The 23,591-nt window shown below is 40.6% G+C and overlaps 1 protein-coding gene across 9 annotated transcripts in view; it reads right to left on the reverse strand.

Annotated features, from left to right (window-relative positions):
• The window catches only part of POLK (DNA polymerase kappa), a 107,084-nt gene that overhangs the window by 19,367 nt on the left and 64,126 nt on the right, over nt 1-23,591 (reverse strand). For 3 of the 9 annotated variants that reach the window (XM_084833444.1, XM_084833441.1, XM_084833443.1), the window contains exons 3-9: nt 23,135-23,254; nt 20,237-20,389; nt 15,649-15,780; nt 14,150-14,303; nt 12,349-12,603; nt 6,941-7,065; nt 2,841-3,007 (exon numbers count right to left, since the gene is read on the reverse strand). In XM_084833444.1, coding sequence (XP_084689570.1) covers nt 2,841-3,007; nt 6,941-7,065; nt 12,349-12,603; nt 14,150-14,303; nt 15,649-15,780; nt 20,237-20,389; nt 23,135-23,254 — 1,106 coding nt within the window. Of the gene's footprint in view, nt 1-2,840; nt 3,008-6,940; nt 7,066-12,348; nt 12,604-14,149; nt 14,304-15,648; nt 15,781-18,445; nt 18,530-20,236; nt 20,390-23,134; nt 23,255-23,591 lie in introns of those variants that run through there. The other 6 variants (XM_084833442.1, XM_084833445.1, XM_084833446.1 and 3 more) reach the window with 4 other exon arrangements.

Raw genomic sequence — 23,591 nt, forward strand, 5'->3', positions numbered from 1 at the left:
AATTCCAAGATCCTCCTTGCTTGTAGTGTTGTTGAGCTATGTATCCCCCATCTTGTAACTGTGTATTTGGTTTCTTTTTCCTAGGTGCAGAACTTGGCATTTATCCCTATTAAATGTCATTCTGTTGTTTTCTGCCCAGCGCTCCAGTCTATCCAGATCACTTTGAATTGTGTTTCTGTCTTCCAAAGTATTAGCTATCCCACCCAATTTTGTGTCATCTGCAAATGTGATCAGCATTCCCTGCACCTCCTCCTCGAAGTCATTAATAAAAATGTTAAACAGCACTGGGCCCAGAACTGAGCCCTGCGGTACCCCGCTCGTTACCTCTCCCCAGTTTGAGAAGATCCCATTGATAAGCGCTCTTTGAGTCCAATTCTGTGGCCAACTGTGGATCCACCTGATCACTGTTTCATCTAGCCCACTTTGAGCTAGTCTGCTCATCAGGATATCATGGGGCACTTTGTCGAAAGCTTTGCTGAAGCCGAGGTATATTATGTCTACAGCATTCCCACAGTCCACAAGGGAGGTTATTTGATCAAAAAATGAGATCAGATTTGTCTGGCAGGATTTGTTATTGACAAATCCATGTCGGCTCTGAGTCATCACTGCATTGTTTTCAAGGTGTTTACAGATGGATTGCTTGATAATCTGCTCCAGAATTTCCCAGGGATTGATGTCAGACTGACTGGCCAGTAGTTCCCAGGTTCCTCCTTTTTACCCTCTTTGAAGACAGGAACAACATTAGTCCTCGTCCAGGCCCTCTTTCAGGAGAAGGCTGAGCCAAAGTAGGAATTGAGCACTTCTGCCTTTTCCTTGTCATCTGTTATCATTTTGCCATCCTTATTTATTAGCTGAACCACTATTTCTTTCCTCTGTCTTTTACTATGCACGTAGCTGAAGAAAGCCTTTTTGTTGCTTTTAGCATCCCTCACTAACCTCAGCTCGTTCTCAGCTTTAGCCTTCCTGATGCCATCCCTGCAATTCTGTGCTACCTGCCTGTACTTTTCCTTTGTCGCTTGGCCTTCTTTCCACTTCCTATATGTGTCCTTTTTTGTTTTCAAGTCATCTCTAAGCTTTTTGTGAAGCCACATTGGCTTCTTCTGTTGTCTTCCACCTTTTCTTCTTGTTGGAATTGTCTGTAATTGTGCCTTGAGAATTCCCTTTTTTAAAAGCTCCCACCCATCTTGGACTCCTTTTCTTGTTTGAGTTGCTTGCCATGGGACCTTACTGATCATTGTTCTGTGTTTATTAAAATCAGCTTTACTAAAATCCAGGGTTCGTGTTTGACTACACTCGGCTTTTGCTTCCCTTAGAACCAAGAACTCAAGTACAACATGGTCGCTTTCCCCCAGAGTTCTCGTAACTGCTACTTTATCCACTGAGTCATCCCTGTTGGTTAGGATCAAATCAAGGATAGCCAATCCTCTAGTTCCTTTCTAATTTCCTGGAGGGGCCATGTTTTGCAGAATTTGTCTCCCAACAAATATCGGGGAAATTGAAGTCCCCCATTACTACTACATCCTGCTTCCTTGAAACACTGGCAATTTGCTTTTCAAAAGTTTCATCGTCTTCTCCTTGATTAGGTGACCACCAGGTTCCTTTTATTCTTTGCTCCATTTATTTTGATCCAGATGCTCTCGATGGGGCTACCAAGCTCATCCTCCTGTATTTCTGTGCAGAGCTATGTATTTTTCACATATAGTGCAACCCCACCTCCCTTTCTTTTCCTGCTGCTCTTTTTGAACAAGTTATATCCTTCAACTACTGTAATCCAATCATGAGAGTCATCCCACCAAGTCTCAGTTATACCTATCAAATCATAATTTCCCTCTTGTATTAAGAGTTTAAGTTCGTTCTATTTGTTTCCCATACTCTGGGCATTAGTATATAGACTAATATATAGTCTATATAGACTAATATATAGATGTTTTGTGGCGACATGAGAGAGGGCTTTTCGGTGGCTAATCCCAGGTTGTGGAACTCTCTCCCAAGAGGACAGGTTCACTCTTTCTCTGCTATCCTTCTGACAACAGGCAAAGAACATTTTATTCAAGAAGGCCTTTGGTCTGTAAGTAGGTCTGTGGGTTGGGTACTGTTTTTATTCTGTAATTATTATGTTTTTATTGTATTTTAAAGTGTTTTACTGTTTTAATCTATTTTAAATTGTCTTGTAAACTGCCTTGAGTGCCGTTTTTTTGTAGAAAGGTGGGGTATAAATCAAAGAAATAAACTCATGTTTCAATGGGGGGGGTTAGTTTCACTGTGCTCAAATAAGAGAAGACATATTTTTAATAGAACACTGAAATGGAAAACATATAAAGACTCACCAATACTATCTTTCAGTGAACTTGGTTCACTGAAAGAGTATTTATAAAGATATGTTGTATATTTTACAGCAGAGTTGGGAAAGACCTTTTCCTGAAACTCTGGAATCCTGATGGCAGTCTGAGACTTAAATCCAATGTCGCACAGGTGGGCTTCCACTTATGCGACAGGATTCCCTTCACTTTCCTCTGACCCACAATCCCCTGTGTGTCTTCCAAATCTGCTCTGGAGGTCCCCTGTTACGCTGGTGGATGGTCAGCGTCGGATACAATGCAGAGTAAATACAAGGTTAGAAGAAACATGTCCTTGACCTGGTAGAGGGCAGTTCCATTTGTTCCTTTTATGTATGTATGTATGTATGTATGTAAAGTATTTTCATGATGCTTCTTAACCCCCCAAAAGGCTCTCAGAGATGCTTAGAAAGAATCAGTAAAATAAGGCATATAAAATGTAACACACTAATAAAATATTTAGGAAACATCTAAAATGAACATAAGTAATTACACAAAAACTACCTCTCCAAATGCGTCGAACCCAAACCAAGAGAGATTTCCAGGAAGTTACGCCAAGATCTTTCAGAGAAGAGGAGGGAAATCAGTGCCCTCTGTTGGTAAAGTTCTGTGCAAGTCACAATTCCCAAAGCTTTGAGCATTTTCTCTGTTACTTTTCCTATACCAGGCACCTGAAGGAGAATTATGAAACAAGAAACTTCCAGTAAAACAACAAAAGCATACTTCAAACATTTCCTCTGGAAGCGAGAATATTTATCAGTCACATTTACTCCCAATGATTAACCACTGACAAGGTTCTACGGTATAAAGCACTATGTAAATTAGAGAAAGATAACATTCAGTAATTCATTAACTATTATCTTGGAAATTGAACTATTTTTTTAAAAAATCACAAATAGTTGTTGTTGTTCAGTCGTGTCCGACTCTTCGTGACCCCATGGACCATAGCACGCCAGGCCTTCCTGTCCTGCGCTCTCTCCCGGAGTGTGCTCAAGTTCATATTCATAGCATCGGTGATGCTATCTAACCATCTCATCCTCTGTCGTCCCCTTCTCCTTTTGCCTTCAGTCTTTCCCAGCATCAGGGTCTTTTCCAGAGAGTTTTCTCTTCGCATTAGGTGGCCAAAATATTTGCGCTTCAGCTTCAGTATCTGTCCTTCCATGAGCCCTTATAGAGTGCTGGCCATGGCTGGTGAACCTATTACATTTTTCTGCATTAACAGATTCAGGTTCAGCTGAACTGTAAAATATGTGCATTGAAGTCTAAGATCCTGTATAAAATTAATACATTTGACTTTGTTCCAACACCAGTAAAATTGCAGCAGCAGATATCTTACCTTTATTGAACAACATCAGTGCTTAAACTTAACAAAGGAAAGTGTTGGAGCTCCAGCTTTCTTAGAAGCTGCATACTCTACCAAAGCCCTCAATCTCTTTATTAAGTTTTTTAAAATGGGGAGGGAATGTTGTTGGCTATGATGAAAATACCCCAGTATGCAGTTTTTAGTAATTTTAAGATGGAGCAGAAGTGCTGTGTAGATTTAATTAGTATAGACCACGCTAGCATACCCTTCAGCATTTCAGATGAAAATAGAGGCATGGCATTTCTACTACCAAGGCTCACTTTGCAAGCCCCACTCCCTTTAATATGAACATATTGTTGAAGGTTCTTAAATGCCTGCTGAGTTTATTTACTCTGCAGAACCTTAGCCTCCATTGATTTAAAGCCAAGAGGATGATTGTTCTTTTGGTTACAGTTGTACTGGGAAAACATAATACATTATCAACACTTCAAAACATTCCAGAACACAGCAATGTGTGCAACAGCAGGCTGTATAATACATTGAGTCTTGGTATGTGTATGCACTTAGCTACTTGTGCACTTAAGGCAAGGTGCATCCATTTCCCATTCTGAGACTGAACTTCTAGAACAGAGGTGGGCAACTTCGGAGCCATTTTTACCCCCACCATCCCTCCTGCGGGTGCACCCCCCCCACAGGTGCCAATAACGGGGTGAGAGATGTTTAAAAAGTGATGTCCAGAGCTTGCAACAAGCTAATGTTGATGCTTTGGGCACTCTGTAGCAGCTACAGAGCCCCCAAAGGATCAAATTAGTTTGCAAATAAGCTAATTTGACCCTTTTGGCGTTCTTTAGCAGCTCCAAATGCCATTTTGTTTGCAAAAAGAAAATGTTTTTTAGATTGGGGGGGTTCCCCCCTGAATTTCAGGAGGAGTGGGGCCGCACTGGGGGGCTGCAGAGGCAGCATGTTGCCCACCCCTATTTTAGAGACTCCAAGGAGGGAGCTGAGCCCTGAAGAATCCTGGCATTAGAAACTCATACTAGCATTTTAAAAAATCCCCAAAGGTAAAAACAGGGGCAGTGGCTGGGGGCGTTTTACCAGGTAGAGGGACAAGAAAATATGGACTGTCCCTGGTAAATATGGACAGCTGCAGCTTTACATACCAAATGCAAACAAGCATCTTAAATTACATCAAAAGCTACTGGGACAAAGATGAAATGGCAGCTCTCTCTTTGAAAATATAAAAGCCAGCAGTTACCCTAGTACTGATCTGAACACAAAGGTCCTTCATTAAGCAGAGAGCAAAAACAAAGAAAAGATTATGTAAATCTTGTATTAGAAAAATGGAGATTACCTTAAGAAGTGCACTAAAAGAACAGAAGGCAAACTGCGTAGTTTGGGATAGTGTTACCTTGTGGAGGGCATATTTCCCCCATAGGCAAGGTTCCACCATGGTTTGTTCACTTTGTAAACTTTTAGTTGGCCCTATTAAGGGTGCCATCCTATCCAGATAGGCGGCTGCCTCCGAGCTCAGAGGCAACCACCTATCCAAAGCAGGGCAGGAGGAGCACGGAAGGGATTGTTCCCTCCGCTTCTCCTGCCCTGCATTTTCTGCTAGACAGCCAATTTCGGCTATCTAGCCGCGGGGGGGGGGGGGAAGCGGGGGAGAAGGCTGCTGTACAACACATAGGATGTGTCGTACAGGCAGTTCTACCACCCCCCCGGAACGCCCCCAGCCATGCCCCTTTTTGGCCATTCCACACTCCTCTTACAAGCACAGAGGATGAGGCTGTTCCGCGCCTCCTCCGAGGCAGCGCAGAAATGGGGGGAGGTTGGTTCTCCAGGAACTGACCTCGAAGTGCGGGCTCCAAGGTCGGTTCCTGGAAAATACCATATCCTATGGCTGTCTAGACGCCGTCTAATGGCCATTGGATTTTTCCCTAAATGTATTATACTACTGATACTTTTGGATTTATTTTTTTCTAATGGTCCAGCACAGTTACCGCCAATGTTTGTCTTATTTCTTATTTTTCAGATTTTTATAGCACCTCCTAGCAAAACTCTCAAAGCGGTTTTTGAACAGCCTAAGGCCATAAAACAATGAAATAAACTTTACAAAATATTACAGGATCACAACAGTTGAAAATATTAACAGCTTCAGATTGCTTGGTTCAAGCTCTGGAGTATATAACCTACAGATAAGATTATTAAATAAGGAATGAAAAAGGCTCTCAAAAGCATAGGACACTGCTGCAGCAGAAGAAGGTAATTTACATTATTCAAATGTTCAGAGTTCATATGAGAACTGGCCACACTTTGATGTTACAATTTAGTACTGTTAACTCTCCAGATGTTAAAAAAAAAAAATAGCATAGACATAGAAGACATGTGATGCTAGTCTCCAGTGATGTTATGGACACCAATAACTGCCCAAGACACTCATGCAAACACACTTCAGAATGCATGCCAAATATTAACAGAAAATTGCGCACGGGGGTGGGAATCACATTTTCTCAGCAGCAACTGCACAGTCCCTGTTTAAGTACAATATATTCCTGGTGTGGGAAGCCCTAGTCCGACAAGGACAGCCATGGATGGCACGCAAGTACCTCAGTGACTGAGAAGTATTTTATGTTTGCTCAAGCTTTGGCATAAACCTTCCCTTTATCAAGACTGATACAACAAATGGAAAGGGTTACAAAAGGGAAGTGTAATTATGGATAGAAATGTCATGTCACCCATGCATTTTTGGTGTATCCAAGGGTTTTTCTTTTTTTGCAGGTAGCACACAAATATATCAAAAATGTAATAGACTTTCATTAGGGAGTCCAGACTTCATGTAGGTATAGAAGAGATGAAAACTTAGAAAGAGGGTAGCAGGATGTAAATAGTCTTCTTATGCAGACAACCAGGTAAGGCTAGGAAAGAATCCTGCCTGAAACCCTGGAAAGGTGCTGTCAGCCAGTGTTGACAATACAAGGCTAGATGGACCAATGGTCTGACTCATTATAAGGCAGCTTCCTATCACAGAATCATAGAATAGTAGGGTTGGAAGGGGCCTATAAAACCATCGAGTCCAACCCCCTGCTCAATGCAGGAATCTAAATCAAAGCATCCCTGACAAGCGGCTGTCCAGCCTCATCTTGAATGTCTCCAGTGTGGGAGAGCCCACCACCTCCCTAGGTAATTGGTTCCATTGTTGTATTGCTCTAACAGTCAGGAAGTTTTCCGTGATGTTCAGCCGGAGTCTATGTTTCTAATGAGGGTAGCAACACTGAATAATAAATGAATCAGCACTTCTCACCTTTCTAATGGCTAAATCCTTGATGAAGTTCATCACAGTTTCTTTTAGCGGGGGGATTCTGTATTGACCATTAGGTTTATTTTGATCACTGCACATTTTTGCCAACATCATATTTGGAGCAATGCCTAAGCAAAAACAAACAAGCATCAAACAAAACAAAAACAAAATACCTTTCAGCTTTAGTTCTCCATGATTTCAGGGATAATGTTCTGGTGTTGCATATGTGGTAAACAAAAATAATTTTAATTTTATTTTCAAAGATATAAATAGATCCTAAAAAACTTGTGAACAACAGGTCTGCTAACATTTCTTACAAGAATAAAGTACAACCATTCATTTATGTTAGAAATGAAATAGTAGAAGAATGATCACTATGGTTCCTTTGTGAAATGTGGAGATAGTTGAATGTGAAAATTACTACTATACATATTTCAAAAAAGATTCTCTGCAACTTCAGTTATGAAAGCAACTTTATACCACTAACACAGGGCTTCTCCACATGAGGCTTTTATCACACCATTTACTGCTCCTTCTTCTTCCGGATCCTTCGCAGGATTTTCATTCGGCTCTTTCCACAGCTAGTTTTTCCACATACTGCTACCTACCATTTACACTGGTAGGTGGAGCCTGGCGGGATGTTACTGGATGTCAGCAGCATTGTACGCCCACTGTCCCGCCCCTCTGGGGTAGCCCCTTCCCCCACTCAGCATGAACTTTTCCATTTCAACTTCCTTGCCTCCCCTTTTCACTTCCGCTGCCTCCAATCTCTACCTTGGCAACTTCTATATACAATACACAGTACTTTCGGAACTACAGAAGTCTCCTTCCCGCCCCCACCGCAAGTCAGTGTTGTCCCTGTAAAAGCAAGCAGTAACATTTTTTCTCTGAGAGAGAGGATTGAAGGGACTGAGTGGAAAGGGGCCGGGCTGCATGTGTTCACGTTTGCCTTTATCATGTAGGGGCTGTTGCAACATCACTACCCCATCTGCTGCCCATCTGCTTAGGCATCCCCGAGATGTGGAGTTGAGCATGGCTTGGCTCCATTTTGCTCCTGTCCCTCACTTGCTGCCAGGCTGTACTAGTGAAACGCCGGGATAGTGCACCTCCGGAATGGTGGAGGGGCAGGAGGTCAAGCAAGGCGTGGAGCTTGGCTCCATTTTGCTCCTGTCTCTCATTTGCTTTTTTGTCTCCCCACAAATGTCAAGCAGGTCAAGGGTTTCCTGGTGCCACCAAGAAACCCCACGGACATTGTAGACAGGCGGAGTGGCAGCCAGCAGACAACCAGCGATATCTGCATTCTCACCCATGCTGCTCTGCCAGGAAACAGTAACGAATGACAAGGAGGTGGAAGGATGCAGGCGCGGCGGGGTGACACTCCCACCCTGTCATCGTCACTGCTGTCGTCATCATAACTACAACCCACGAACAGCACCTATTTCACCACCGCACAAGTACACGGGCTGGCGCTGGCACTTTCATGGCATGACAAGAAAACATACCACGATTCAAGAGAAATCCATGATTAATATAACCGGGGGGGGGGGGGGGACCAACCCAAAATAAATATAAACCATAATCAACACAATAAAAATAAAAACCATAAATACATAATCTAAAAACAATACAACAATGAAAAGTGTTAACCCACAAATACACAAAATCTTCCCCTGCTCACAGCCCAAAATGAACACCACAAAAGCAGCCCACAACAACTGGGCCATAACTAATGACCACATGCCTGAGAAAATTAGTATGTTTTTGCCTGGCACCAAAAAGATGACAGTGTTGGCACCAGACAAGCTTCCTTGGGGAGAGTGTTCTATAAACACAGAGCTATCATAGAAAGACCCATTCCCGAACTGACAGTCTCAGGGTGGGCACATAGAGAACTGCTTCTGAAGCTCAGGGACCATGTAGGTTCGTATGGGGAGAGACTGTAGGTTCATATGGGGAGAGACAGTCCTTGAAGTACTGGGGTCCTGAGCCATGCAGGACTTTATAAGTTAAAGCCAGCACTTTGAATCTGGCCCAGAAACAAATTGGCAGTCAGTGCAAGCGAATCCGAACTGGGTTTATACCTTAATAATATTCAGATTAAGCAACTGGTTGAGCTGTTACAGACATGTCTTACAGGGGTGTCTGTGTTTTCCTCATACAATTTTGTAATGTGCATGTAATTTCTGTGATGACAAATACCAGAATTACAGCTTCGATTCGCACATTTAATTTGCTGTTCAGTATCAGGGATTATCTGCATATTTAATACTTGTAATATTAAAGAAAGAAGGTTTAACCCTTTGTGGAACTTGGATGTCTGTCATTTGAAGAGCTACGGCCCCTCATACTTCCTGAAGTCATGTCAGTTGGGAATTCCCATCCAAATGTTAAACAATATATTATTTAATATGTTTAGTTATACTCACAATACCCACTAGACCCTTACAGTCTGCTGTTACTACTTGCTCAAGAAAAAATATATTTGAGGGATTTTAAATAGTAATGGGCAAATTCTCCCTAGTCCATCTCAGAATTGGGACCTGCCCCATCCCCAGCAATGTCACTGGTACCATGACAGGACCTCAGTGAGTATAAACCAGCAAAGAACCATAGATGTAGCTCTGGCCAGCCAGTGCAGAGGAATGCAGTATAGCAACTTTATTGAAAAGTAAACACATAAATCATCCACCTACCATCCCTCCCTCGCCCTGTATTTCTCTTTGTTGTTGGTCTGGCAACAGTGGCAGGGGAGCTGAAGAACTTAAGCCATACTTCCATCTCAACCTCCCTCCCTCCCACCAATCTCCTCTAAGCCCCTTCCAATCCCCAGTACTTTTGCTGCTCTGGCCATGGAGTAGCGAAAAGTGTTTTTCTCCCTACCCCCAATTCTGACACCTGGGTAATGTAGTTCTCCCAATTAACATAGCAAAAGAACATAAAATGAGCCATGCTGGATCAGACCAAAGGCCTATCTTGTCCAATATTCCATTCCCACAGTGGCTAACCAGGTGCCTATGGGAAGCCCACAAGGAGGACATGAGCACAATAGTACTTCTTCCCACTCGTGTTCTCCAGCAACTGGTATTGAGAAGCATACTGCCTCACATGCTGGAGGAAGTATATAGTCATCGTGCCTAGTAGCTATTGACAGCCTCATCCTTCATGAATTTGTCTAATCCCGTTTTAAAGCCATCCGGGTTGGTGGACATCCCCACATCTTATGGTAGAAAATCCAGAGTTTAACTATGCACTGTGTGAAGAACCATTTCCTTTTATCTGTCCTGAATCTCCCACCACTTAACTTCACTAGACCGACCTCTAATATTGTGAGAAACTTCTGCCTATCCACTTTCTCCACACCATGCATAATTTTATACACCTCTATCATGTCCCTCCTTGCTTGCCTTTTTTTCTAAGCTAAAATGCTTCAAACATGCTACTTACACAAGTTGGTAGTATTAGGAAAGCTACATTCCCCAGTACTCCTTGCATCTGGCACACAGCCATAGCAGCATGCCAGGCATGGGGCGGGGAGGATCCTCTGCCCTTCCTCTGCTTCCAGAGTAGCAAAAAATGTAAGAGGAATCGGAGGAGGCTTGGAGGACATTGGTGGGTGGATGGCATGGACAGCAGGAGCCAAGGCTGTAGTACTTGCTTTGTTTTGAAACAAGAATTTCAGGCTCATCTTGTGAACTATGCTTGGATAATTGTTCAGATCCATCACTTTATTTTAAGTGCTTTACATTAAATTTTATTTCAGTTAGGATTGAGTGATGCTGATATGCTCATAGTTTAACCAAGAATAACAAGCTCTTAATATGGCAGTAATGCTCATTTTGTTATTTATCTCCTTTCAATATATGATTACCTTTCTTTATGCTAGGTTCTAAACTTCTCTATCTGCAGCAGAACAGTAGCAGCTACAATCTGTCCTATAATTTCAAATTGTTGACGTCATGATCATACCTTTAGCTGCTTCACATTTCATTACTTCCTAGTATTTCCAATGAAGCAACCACATAGTAACCAACCTTCATTTTTGTTATTCTGTCTTCTATTCTGAAAAGTTAATGCTATATTTAGGAAATGATTTCTTTAAAAGGAGTACAGCAGCCATTTGGCCATCACATCATGGTTGATTCCACATTTTGCTAAGTGCCATAAAGCAACATAAATTGGACCCATAACAGCTTCTCCTGACTTCACTGATTATTGGTTATAAAGAATAAGTTCCCACCCTTTGACCAAGGAGACCTCGGACTAGCATTTTGTATTTGTTCAAAACATATCCTGGGCAAGCTCCTACAACCCCAGCTACAACTGCACACAACCTTCAAATAGAAATCGAAACAAAGGATATAGTTTCTTTTGTCACTGAAGAGAGAGAGACCTAGCATCTAATACTTTAGGTCTGAACTCCTTTGTTCTGCCATGGCCTTTAGTAGTGCCAAATGGGAGCAACATCTGAGAAGTACACAATTGCAATGATTTCTGTTGTCTTTGGCCTAAAACCACCCTTCCCCTCCACCTGAAAAAAATTGTAAAAGGAATTGGTTAAAGAACAACCTTATATGGAAACTGTGTCTCAATGCAACTGCAGTTGCTTTATGAAGATGTTCAGCTTCTATGTCTGATGGGGGATTAGGATCACACTGGTCTGCCATTTCCCTCATTGTCAATGTTCATATGTTGGGGTTCACATTTGCATACAGGTCTAGAGCACAATGCACATATCCAGATGAGCTGTACACCACAAAACTGAGGTGTATTGATTATATTGACAGAGCCTATACATTGGATTCTATGTACCTAGACCCTCTATGCAAAAATGCAGTCTGGTGCACACATGAAGAAGAGCAGGGAGGCACAATTTTAATTCCCTAACATTTGTAAGATTCAAAAGCCTATATAAGAGCTTGTATTGTGGTTTGAGTAAGTATAAACCAGCAAAAACCACAGATATAGCTCTGGTCAGCCAGTGTGGATGAAATCAGCATAGCAGCTTTGTTGAAAAGTAAACACTTAAATCATACAAACATTTATGGTTATTCTTTATGACTTATGAATATTAAATACTTCCGAGTGGAAGATGGTCCCAACTTTATCAAGGCAAAGGCTAGGCATGTGGTGAACAGAGTTCACACTTCTGTTTATCAATTGTTGAAGAACAATTAAAAGGTTTCTATAATGCTGATTAAAGCCTGAAGATTTCAGGAACTGTATTTCTTGTGGTTAAAGTACATGATTCTTAGACAGTGATTTTAGCAAGTCACTCCCTATGTCAGTTAATTTTTCTGTAAATAGAACCTTCACATGACAGGAATGTTGTAACCCTACTAGTAAACCCTGAGATGTACAGGGGATGTACATTTTAGAACTATAAATATAACTAATAATATAAATGTATTTACCAGCACTGGCAGTCAGCCTTGTTTTTTGTTTAATCCTAAAGCGAATTTCCTCCACAACTTCCTCAGCTGATATTCCAAAGACAACTGATTTTATCTGAGTTGTTGATTGTTGGTGTTTCTGTTCTTCCAAGTACAGCAGAGAAGAGTCAACAGGCTGCTTATTTATCAGAGTATCATCGTCAAACAAGACAGGTGAACAGGAATGCACATCTTCACTCAACTTTGATTCATCACATGTAATTATATTCTGTTTGCCTCATTATAAAAAAGGAAAAGATATCAGAATTCTGTAAACCGAATGATCTCATTTGCAAATTCCCTTAAACAGTTAGCAGCAAAAGTAGATTCAGCTTTTCTACTCACTGTATTTGCCAAGTTCTTGCAATTTTTTAAAAATGGCACTAAGGATTCTTTCTCATTGTCATTGCTGCTGAGCCTGCTCGCCCAAGGCAGGGAAAACCATAAGGTCTGCAGTGCCACAACAAAGCAGGTTTCTAATGCATACTCCTTATAGATGAGTTGCACATTTATAACAACAAAAATTGGCACTGAATGAAACAGTGCACATTAATATAGGTAATATTTCTTTAGATTTCTTTATTGCAAGCTGCCCAGAGAACTTTCTGTTGTTCGGCAGCCTAAAAAATTAGTAAATAAATAAATAAGGCTTTGAAAGCTATAGCATTTTCTTACAGATAGTAAGACAGAGCTGCAATAAAAGCTCAGAATTCAGAACAGCATTCACCTATCCAGACAAAAGTCAGTCACCCAGGTAAGTAGAAACAGGCACAGGAACTCCCTCCTGAAATGAATGTGGACCCTTACAGAGGATTAAGAGTACACATGGAATTCTGGACTGTGGCATCAGTCTGCTGATCTTATCACTAGCTATTTGACTAGTGTCCTGTCCTCTGACTTTGTCAAGAAGCCCTCAGGGCACAAAGGAGTAAGACACTTGCAGCGCTGTGAAGAGTTTCAAGTGATAAATTTGCTCCAACAAAATCTAGGACTAGACTGATACCTTTTATTCCTCCAAGGCTAGATCACCCCTCCCAGGTGCCACTCTTCCTTGAGGAGTGGAAGGCCTTAAAGAGATAGGCCTTTGGTTTGGAGCCTACCACTCCTTATCCTCTAGGACAATTCCCACCAGGCTCATTGCCTGCGTTGACAGGCCGACATGGGGATGTGTATCATCCCTGGTGTGGAGAGGGATCATTCCTCAGTGCAGGCCTTGAGGGTACAAGACTCCAGAAGTCCAGATTCAGAGGTTCGAGGGCCCACAATCCGAGGGGCTCAGGCTCTGGATCAGACCTGCTCATGATGCTGGTGCCTAGGTCAGCTTCCAGCTCCTCTGCCTCTGGTGCCCCCGATCTTATGAATCTGGCAAGCGCCTCCTTATCTGAATTGGAGCCCAGGCAGTTGCTCAGGGTGGGGTTTCTTATTATACAGTGTTAATTTGAGTACCAACACTGATTTTAAAAAGTAACACTTCTGAAATTAACCAGTATGAGACTTGATGGCAAATGACTGTTCTTTCAAAGATGGTTGCTACTTTACCCCTGGAAACAAATTAATTCTACTAGGTTTAATTGGAAATGAAATATTAAAAAAGAAACTGTGCTAGTGATTTCCAAAAGTGTTCCAGCTGAATTACTCTGAAATAAACATTACATGCAAGCAGCTAATAATCAAAGTAATATTTTAAAATATTACTCTGCCACATAATTTCGTGGCTTTGCAAGTAAATGTAAAAACAAGCTAAATTGTTCTTTTGGGATGGCAGTTCCAGATAATTGCTTACCAGTTAGAGCACAGTTGTATGTTTTGATGAAATACTTTCTTTTGCCTTCATCCCAGTTCTTTCTTTCTTCTAAGTACTCTGTTATGTTCAAGTAAGCTTCATCAAGCCCCATGGGCATAAAGTGAGGATCATATTCAGATAGTATTTCCCTAACCTTGATAAATATAAATACAAAATACAAAGTTGTGCTGCTGCTTCAGAAAAAAACCCTGAAGTACCATGCATCTATTCAATACCAACACTATGACCTAGTTTGCACATAACAACAACCCATTGGTTTAAAAACCTAAGGGTTGTTGTGCACAAGAGGGAAAGAACAGAGCACTGCCTGCAGTGTGCCTGCCTCTTCCACTTTTACTCAATCTTCTAATAAAATGCTGTTCTAGTTAAATTACTATAAGATAGAAACCAGACATACACACAGAAAGATCTTCAGTATTACCTTCCCTTCCATACGCTAAAAAAAACTCCCTACAATATCCACATGTTACCCGTCACCTAATATCATAGCACTGACAAAAAAATTAAACAAATATGTACTGCAGAAATTATTGCCAGAAAAGAAACATCTCCAGCCTTCATCAACGCTTACACATGTGCACAAGATCTCTTTATATTTCAGGGTAAATATACCTTGGCTGAAACCTAAATTGTAATAAAATTGAAATTCTGCACTTCCATATTAAATTAAAATAAAAAGTGTGTTCATGACAATATAAGTATAGACAAACAATTTATATTAACATACTGCATGCACACAATCTCTGTACCATTTATATTCTATTAGTTCTCTCTTTTGAATGTCATGTTACTAAATAAGTCAAGATCTTAAATATACTTTTAAAATATTTTTGTTTTGACAACAGTTAAGCTGAATTTCATAAATTTAATTAAGAAGCAATTAGTTTTCTTCTATTGCTAATATATTTTCATAGACAGGGTATAAACTAGATGAGAAACAGTTGTTGCAGAGGTGGTCAGTTGTCTGGGTAGGATCAGCTAGGTGAAGTTAAAATGCCCGTGTGGCCATATAAAGGAGGAACATGTATAGAAGTGATATGAAGACATGGAATATGCTCGCTTTTAAAAAACAGTCACGGAGACAGATACATGTTGACTACTGGTGCCTGTGAGGGCATAAAAATACATTTTCTTTAAAATAAAGACAATTACTTACTTTGCTTGAATGTAAAGAGGAAATGTAGGCATGTTAAATAGGCAACCATATCTCCTATACAACTGATTATAATAGGTGCTAATGGAGAAACTTCCTTACCTTAGTTCTACTGGAAGGAACTAATCCAATCCCAAGTATTAACCCTACTTTTCTCTCCCCCTCATTAAACAACTAATATGTGATCACAGCTTTAACATTATACTGTATTCAGAATTCAGGCAAGTTAACAAAAATATGAAGCTCAGCAATAGCTATTTCAAAGAATACATGTGACAAATTAATATAATCAATGTGCATTTGACCATGGAATGAAATTGCGTACCTCTTTACTTACTTCTTCATATTTCTTAAAGTTTAATGGCACTATAATAAGATTTGGGCAAAGTTTCTTAGCAATAAACCCAGGCATGGCTGCACGTACTCCAAATCTTCTAGCATGATAATTTGAAGTAGACTTAAAGAGACAAATACATAATTTAAGGTCATACAACAAAGCCATTTTTAATGAATTATATATTATGGCTAGAATACAATCCCCAGTTAGGTATGGTTAGGTATGCTTAAGTCCCATTAATATCTATAAGACTTCAAGTACCAGTTAAACATAGCAATTACAACCTATCATATTATAAGCAAATCCCTTATAGAATCACCAAAAATCCAGGGCAAAAGCAACAAGAAAATGGCCACTTTAGCTGATCTAGAGATTTAACTATGAAATGTCTAATCAAGTATCTTGGGATCTGTCTTAAACTAGGTGTAGAAATGCAGTTTTTCCAATCAGTTTTTCAACATGAGCCAAAAGGAGGCAATCATTTCTATTTTTCTACAGACACCAATATATAGAGAGATTATAGTGTACTGGTAAGAACGTTGGACGAGGACTGAGGCGGCCTAGGCTGAAATCTCCACTCAACTATGAAGCACACTGGTTGACCTTGTACCAGTCACTATTCAATACTGTCCCTATAACAGACTTCTGTAGGAAGGTAATTCACTACTCATGGCAATTTCCATTTGGATGACATAGAAGACATGGTTTGGATAAATAAGATCATGAGCAGATTGGCATAAGTCTGTGAAAGCCATTTCCAAAAATTTTCCCCTGGCTAACCTCTAACAGCATCTATTTCATGAATCATAGCACCTACATCCATAACATTTATGTCAAAAGGTTTTTGGTTATAATAAAGCCAGTGGTGACACCCACAACACTGTATCAGTGAAAATTTTGAAGTTACATAGTAAGGTATCAAAATAAATGTAGAGTAAAACCTTTTTCACTGGAAAAGACCCTGACGCTGGGAAAGATTGAAGGCAAAACGAGAAGGGGACGGCAGAGGATGAGATGGCTAGATAGCATCACCGCTGCAATGAATATGAATTTGAGCACACTCCAGGAGAGAGTGGAGGACAGGAAGGCCTGGCGTGCTATGGTCCATGGGGTCACCAAGAGTCAGACACGACTTAACGACTGAACAACAACAAAACCTTTTTCAGTCTCATTCCCTAGCATCTTCACATGGGTGTTAGCTTTGCAGCACACTATATGAAAGGATGAGTATGTACCCCTAAAACACTTTCAGATATGAAATTAAGTTATATATATGCTGCATTGAGAAGATTTATTTTAAAGGTGGCCTAAAATAATTTTAAATAAATACATTATAACTAAATAAATACTATTTTTTGCTTTCCAAGATCTAACCAACTAAAATTATAAAGGGGCTGGAGTTACTCCTTATGAGGGAAGGTTACAACTAGGGATGCTGGAGAAATTCAAGACATACTAAAATGAGCTCAGATTTCTAAGAATTTGACCTGCGGAATCTGCTGCGGAGTGACCCCCTCAGGCCGCACGGACTCCATGGACTTTCAGATTATTTTTTTACTTTCCCAAAATTTACACATATAAATTCATAGGAAAATATGTACGCTTCTGCTGAGGAAACATTGAATGGAATGGGGGACAATACGCTAAACGTTATGTTCTAAGGTAAATTATGTAAATACTTACATAAATACTTACATAACTATTTGCATATTTTTCCGCATGAGGAAAAAAAAATTGCATCCATCTGTGGATGGATGAGGGAACAAAAGGCACCTGACAATCTGTGAAACACAGACAGAGCAGTCCATACATCCCTAGTTACAAAAGCTGGGATTGTTTACCTTGGAAAAAAGGTAAGTAAGGGGAGACATGATTTTATAATCTACAGAATTATGCCTGGTATGGATAATGTAGATAGGGAGACATTTTTCTCCCTCTCACATAATACTAGAACCTGGGATCATCTCATGAAGCTGATTCATGAGAGATTCAGGACAGATAAAAGGAAGTACTTCTTCACACAGTGCACAGTTAAACTATGGAATTTACTACTACAAGATGCAGTGATGGCAACCTTTGTGGTTAGGTTTAAAAGAAGGTTAGACAAATTCCTGGAGAAGGCTATCAACGGCTACTATTTCAAATGACTATGTGCTACCTCCAGTATCAGAGGCAATATGTCTATGTATACCAGTTGCTGGGTAACATCGGCAGGAGAGTGCTGTTGCACTCATGTGCTGCTTGTGGGTTTCCTGTCAACAGCTGGTTAGCCACTCTCAAAGCAGGCCTTGTAGGTTGGTATTGGAATGATCATACCAATGGATCAGACCATCTCTCATGCCTGTAGCTTGACAATTTACCACCAGAGTTAAAAGCAGAGGTTAACTTACTTTGTCGCAAACATGCAATGAAGGCAAAGAATGATAATAGACTGTGCTGAGTTTTGTCAAGATGAGCTTCAACTCAAAAGATTAGGACATCCTTGTACCCTCAAGGGCAGGATGTTGGGCACTAATTTCACATGCCAATGTACCAGTAGTGCAGGTTGGATTGCTATATTTATCACCCTGTCACACAACCAACTGTAGTGTATACTGTTATGCATAACTTCCTCAGTATTTTTTCACACCTCAAACAGTCCGCAGTTCCCTTCTTCTGTGATTAGTGTTTTTCCCACATTGTTGTTGATATTGTTTTAAGTAATTCAAATTGATTGGATTACTTAATTCCTATGACAAGTAATTTTCATATAGCCAAGGTTTTGCAGCACTGTACAGGCAAGTACCTCCAAGGAAATGGTGGTTTCATGAAAACAGGAATCTTTGGCATCAATGTGATGGAGTCAATAATAAATGGCACACAATATGTGAGGTCTCTTCATGGAATGATAACCCTAGCTGAAGCAATACAACATATGAGATGAGGTACATTTCAACTGGCAACAGAGAGTGTAAAGAACCAAAGCGATTCCACGTTCTTTATTAGGTTTCACTTCTTTTTTGTAGCAGCATTTTGGCGTTGATTAGCCCTGCGAGAGGCCCAGAAAGCAGAGCTGGCTGGCACATACACAACGTAGACATTTTTGAACAACTGAAGGTAGGGTGGGTCTGGCTTATCTCAAAGGAATGGCTCTGGCTGTCTCCAGCCTCAAGGTCACAAAATGCCTAGCTCTGTGGGAGGGAGTAGAGAGCTTTCAGTTGGGCCTGTGTGAAAAGTGTCACCTCTCCCTTCAACCTTCCATTCCAGAGGGAAGGGGAAGTACCAGGGACTGGCATAGTTAGGGCATATAGTTGGGGAGGGCCATCATGCCATATGCCTTTTGTTCTTGTCTTGCCTCAGGTGGTGTCATGTCTGGTGCGGCTTACAAGAAAGGCCCAATTAGGCATTTGAGGATGCTAGTAAAAGAAAGCAATTCTGCACAATGCTAGGCAGTTTGATGTGGCCCTTATATAACCAGTAAACTAAAACATGACTTCCAAGAGTTCCCAAAGGCTTGTCAGAAGCAATCACAAATCTGAGTTTACTAGGATCATCTTCTCAGTCTTGATGGGCTTCTGAAAAATCTAACTGCTTCTGACAGGGAAAGTGACTAGGAAGGTCAGCTTCAGACAATGCAAAGTCTTCTTCCAGTCTTCCATGAATGTACAGCATGAATTATCTATGATACATTATCATGGCAGATTGAGAAAATGATTAAAGCTGATCATCCAGATATCTAATTTTTGTGAACCGTCCAGAGAGCTTCGGCTATTGGGCAGTATAGAAATGAAATTTTAAAAAAAATCTATAAAAAGTTTGAAGCAGGTCATTTTGTTGTGAAATAGAACCAAGGAATTTTCAGTGCTGTTGATCTTCTTGACCTGAAGTTGGAGGAAACAATACAGAGATCCCAGAAGAGTATTAAACTTATAATTGGACAAAGGTAAGTATGGGTTAACTTGAGCACGCTCCGGGAGAGAGCACAGGACAGGAAGGCCTGGCGTGCTATGGTCCATGGGGTCACGAAGAGTCGGACACGACTGAACGACTGAACAACAACAACAACAACAACAAGTATGGGTTAAGGCAATTTAAAGCATGTTTCTCAATAGTAACTGTTCTATCACGAGGGTTTAACTATCTGAAACATCTCTTGATAAGTCACAAATGCTGAAAAGGGCTACCATGAAACATGGATGGGAATGCAAACCAAGAGCTGTATGCAAGTATAGCCAAGGTTCATAAATGGAAATTGTCAGTAATAGTTGTCAGTAGGTTTATTACAGGGACAGGAGTATATCTTTCAGTCTACCTTACCCCAAGTGTTGTTGTGAGGATAAAGTGGAGGGGGGGAGGGGTCAGAACTATGTATGCTGCCTTGAGCTCACTGGAGAAAGACAGGATATAAATGTAATAAAAAATAAATATAGTTTCCTACTCTGAATTAATGGTTTGATCTGAATCTCTGTTTACCTACACAACTTAAGAAATAAGGTACTTGGAAACTTCTAGAAATCTGACACATATTCTTCTAAATGAAATATCATGGTTACTTATGTTTCTGGTTTTTTGTAGCACGTGTTATTTTCCACCTTACCAACATACTCAATGATCCCACTGCTATGGGCTTGTCTTTCAATTCAGGATTGTCTCTCATTTCTACAGCAGCATAAAAGGCATCCATATCAATATGTACAATAGTACAGCTAAGATCACGGCTTTGATCCAATTCCATTGCAAGCTTATCCATCTGTGCATAAATAAATGTACAAAACTGTATAAAGACAGAGCAGTTTTTCTCGGCACACTGTGAATCTTACTAAAAATTTAGCCAAGACTATAGAAATAGTGATAGCACTTAAGAGGGTATCTTAAGAGTGTTTAACAACAACAACAAAAACCCACCAAATAGTGTAAAGGCAGATTGGGCCCTACTACATTATTTCCCCAACATAATTTCAATGCATTCAGTTTGCAGCTGAGAGGAATAAACAGCATAGCAGCATCTAATCAATATCCCAAATTACTGAGGCTTGTTACATGAAGCAACCACCAAGTGAATTTAATCTCAAATGGCCTATATAGTAATGTTTGTTTGTTGTGACATGAGAAAGTGGTACAAATAAATACCACAGTTGTGGTATGATTAACTAATTTAACTTGGTGAGAACTAAAGATAATGGCTGCAATCCTGCACTGTGTGGGGAAGGAAGGGCTCAGAGTAACTCCCATAAAACTCTGTTATAAACTTAACTAGTTGCCACCAAGCAGTTACTGTGCAAGGTGTGTTCTGACATACCATGTAATTCATCAGAAGCAGGTGCTTCACCACTTGTTCTTCCCCAACACTTCCACATATTTGCATCCTTGTGTGCAGGCTACTATCAGGAAAAACAGCAGTGTAGCCTAACAGCACTATGAGGAGAGACTGAAAGAACTGGGCATGTTTAGCCTTGAGAAGAGAAGACTGAGGGGAGATATGATAGCGCTCTTCAAGTACTTGAAAGGTTGTCACAGAGAGGACAGCTAGGATCTCTTCTCCATCATCCCAGAGTGCAGGACATGGAATAATGGGCTCAAGTTACAGGAAACGAGATTCTGGCTGAACATCAGGAAAAACTTCCTGACTGTCAGAGCAATATGACAATGGAACCAACTACCTAGGGAGGTAGTGGGCTCTCCCACACTGGAGGCATTCAAGACGAAGTGGGACAGCCACTTGTCAGGGATGCTTTGACTTGGATTCCTGCATTGAGCAGGGGGCGTGGACTCGATGGTCTTGTAGGCCCCTTCCAACCCTACTATTCTGTGATTCTAACACAGCGGGCTTTGAATATCATGGAGTTTGGGGGGACTGGATATCGTGGTTCCGTATGGACCTATGACCCAACTGGAGTCTACCTGGAGAAGAGCCTTCAGTGTGGTGGCTCCCTTTCTGTAGAACTCCCTGCCTCTGGAGGTCAGGCAGGCAACAACATTGTGTTGTTTGCGGCACTTCCTGAAAACATCTTTCTTTCAAGAAGGCTTCCTTGATTGACCACCCATGGTTTTTATTGGTACTCTGTTTTAAAAACAAAAGTCTTAATATGGTGTTTAATCCTTATCTTTTATTGTTCTCCAGTCTGGAATCTGTCTAGATGTGGAGGAGTATATAAATGTGGTAAATAAATAAACATTGTCTACTTGTTGATATTGTCAGGAGCGCCCTAACTGCCTCTTACAGTCCCCTCCAATAGTCAACTCAAAACACAGACGAAAAGGATTCTTTCCAAGGCTTTATTCCTTTTACAACTTAATGACTCTTTCAGATGCTAATCACCAGCAACTAAGCAAGGAACTGCACTGGGGTAGTTTGCAGAGTAGCCTAAGCTCTGGGTAAGGCAGTTGGTCCCCGTTTGAAGGAGAAGGGAGGGAAGACTCTGAACTTATGGGCTATGGAGAGGTCTTCCCTCTTACCCTTGGGTCTTCGGGACACGACTGTTGTTTTAGCGCCAAGAGAGCAGAGGACCTCCTCTCGGCACCCTCCATCTGGCGCCACTCCCTGCGTATGTGTCGAGCGTCCAGCAAAACCCCCTCCCCCACTCTCTCACTGCCAGGGTCACTATCTCTCTCAGGACTGCAGGCAGGAGGAATCTCTCCATGCCGCTGTGCCTGTGAGAGATGAGCGAGCTCCTCTCCCATGGGTTGTTGCTCTTCCTCAGAATCAGAACTGCTCTGGGGCTCTATGGGCTCAGTTTCCACCCCGACAGATATGTACTTGTTGACTAAAAAGTACATATATTTAAAAATCAACAATGTGGATATGGGTATAAGACCATGAATATAACCACAGAAAATAATAGCAATTGAAGTAAGGAGAACAAAAACAGACATTCCAAATTCTCTCCCACAGAATTCTATTCTCTATTCTGTTTTCACTACTCAGGTGACAAATTGTTATCTTAATTACATTTTAAAGTGCTCTCAAAAGAAAGCACTATACAATAAATAAAATTAACAAGAGAAATATCAGTGATCAGTAAAAATCACTGATATTTACAGGATTTTATTCAGCCTAGGCAGTGAGGTTTATCAGGGCAAGTATGTACTGACTTTCATTCCCACTCCCATAAGAACAAGAAATTCAAGAACAATAGCTTCAATAGCTTCCAGGGACATTAAAGCTGAAGGTCAGAAGACCTAGAAAAACCAGTTGAGGCACTCCAGAAGGTATGCTCCTGGAGTTTATGCAAGCGATTGATAAGACTGAGAGAGGCATGAAGCAAACTGGCTTTTTTTTTTTTTACTTAAATGGCAAACTCTTTGTCAAAAGTTATCTTAAAAGCATGTTTATACATGACACTATCATGGGCTGTCTGAGGAATAGTGTAGTCATGTACTAAGGCATGACTTATACAGATGCTTTCAAAAACCAAAACAAAATTATTCACATTTATATATAACTGGAGGAACCTTTGTATCCTTTGTATCCTTCCCAGGACAAGTTGCATATTACCTTTAATTGTGCTTTCATAATTTGTTGGTCTGTGATTTTATTTTTTAGTTTCAGCATTTTTTCAATTCGTTTGTTAACTTGTTGATCTTTCTTAAGTTCATTTTCATAAAATTTAGAACCCTGCCAAAGAAATTAATATTACTTAACATTGATTATTAGCCTTATTTAGCACAGTGCAGATTGATGTAATTATTTTTAAGATAAAGAGCATTTGAAAAGCATATACAGGGGAAAAAATTGAAAAAATTGAATTAAACCCCAAGTGTTGTCATACCAGCTGTTAGGGTGGCATATATTAGGGCACAAAAGGCACAATCCTATGCATATTTAGACAAAAATAAGTCCTAGAACTCCCAGCATCCACCAGCAAGCCATGATGCCTGGGGAATTCTAGGAGTTGTAGGACTTATTTCTGTCTAAATATGGATTTAGACAGAAATAAGTCCTACAACTCCTA

Source organism: Heloderma suspectum, chromosome 2 (genome assembly GCF_057233095.1).
Source record: "Heloderma suspectum isolate Gila_16-S chromosome 2, 16-S_ref, whole genome shotgun sequence".
Lineage (NCBI taxonomy): Eukaryota > Metazoa > Chordata > Lepidosauria > Squamata > Helodermatidae > Heloderma > Heloderma suspectum.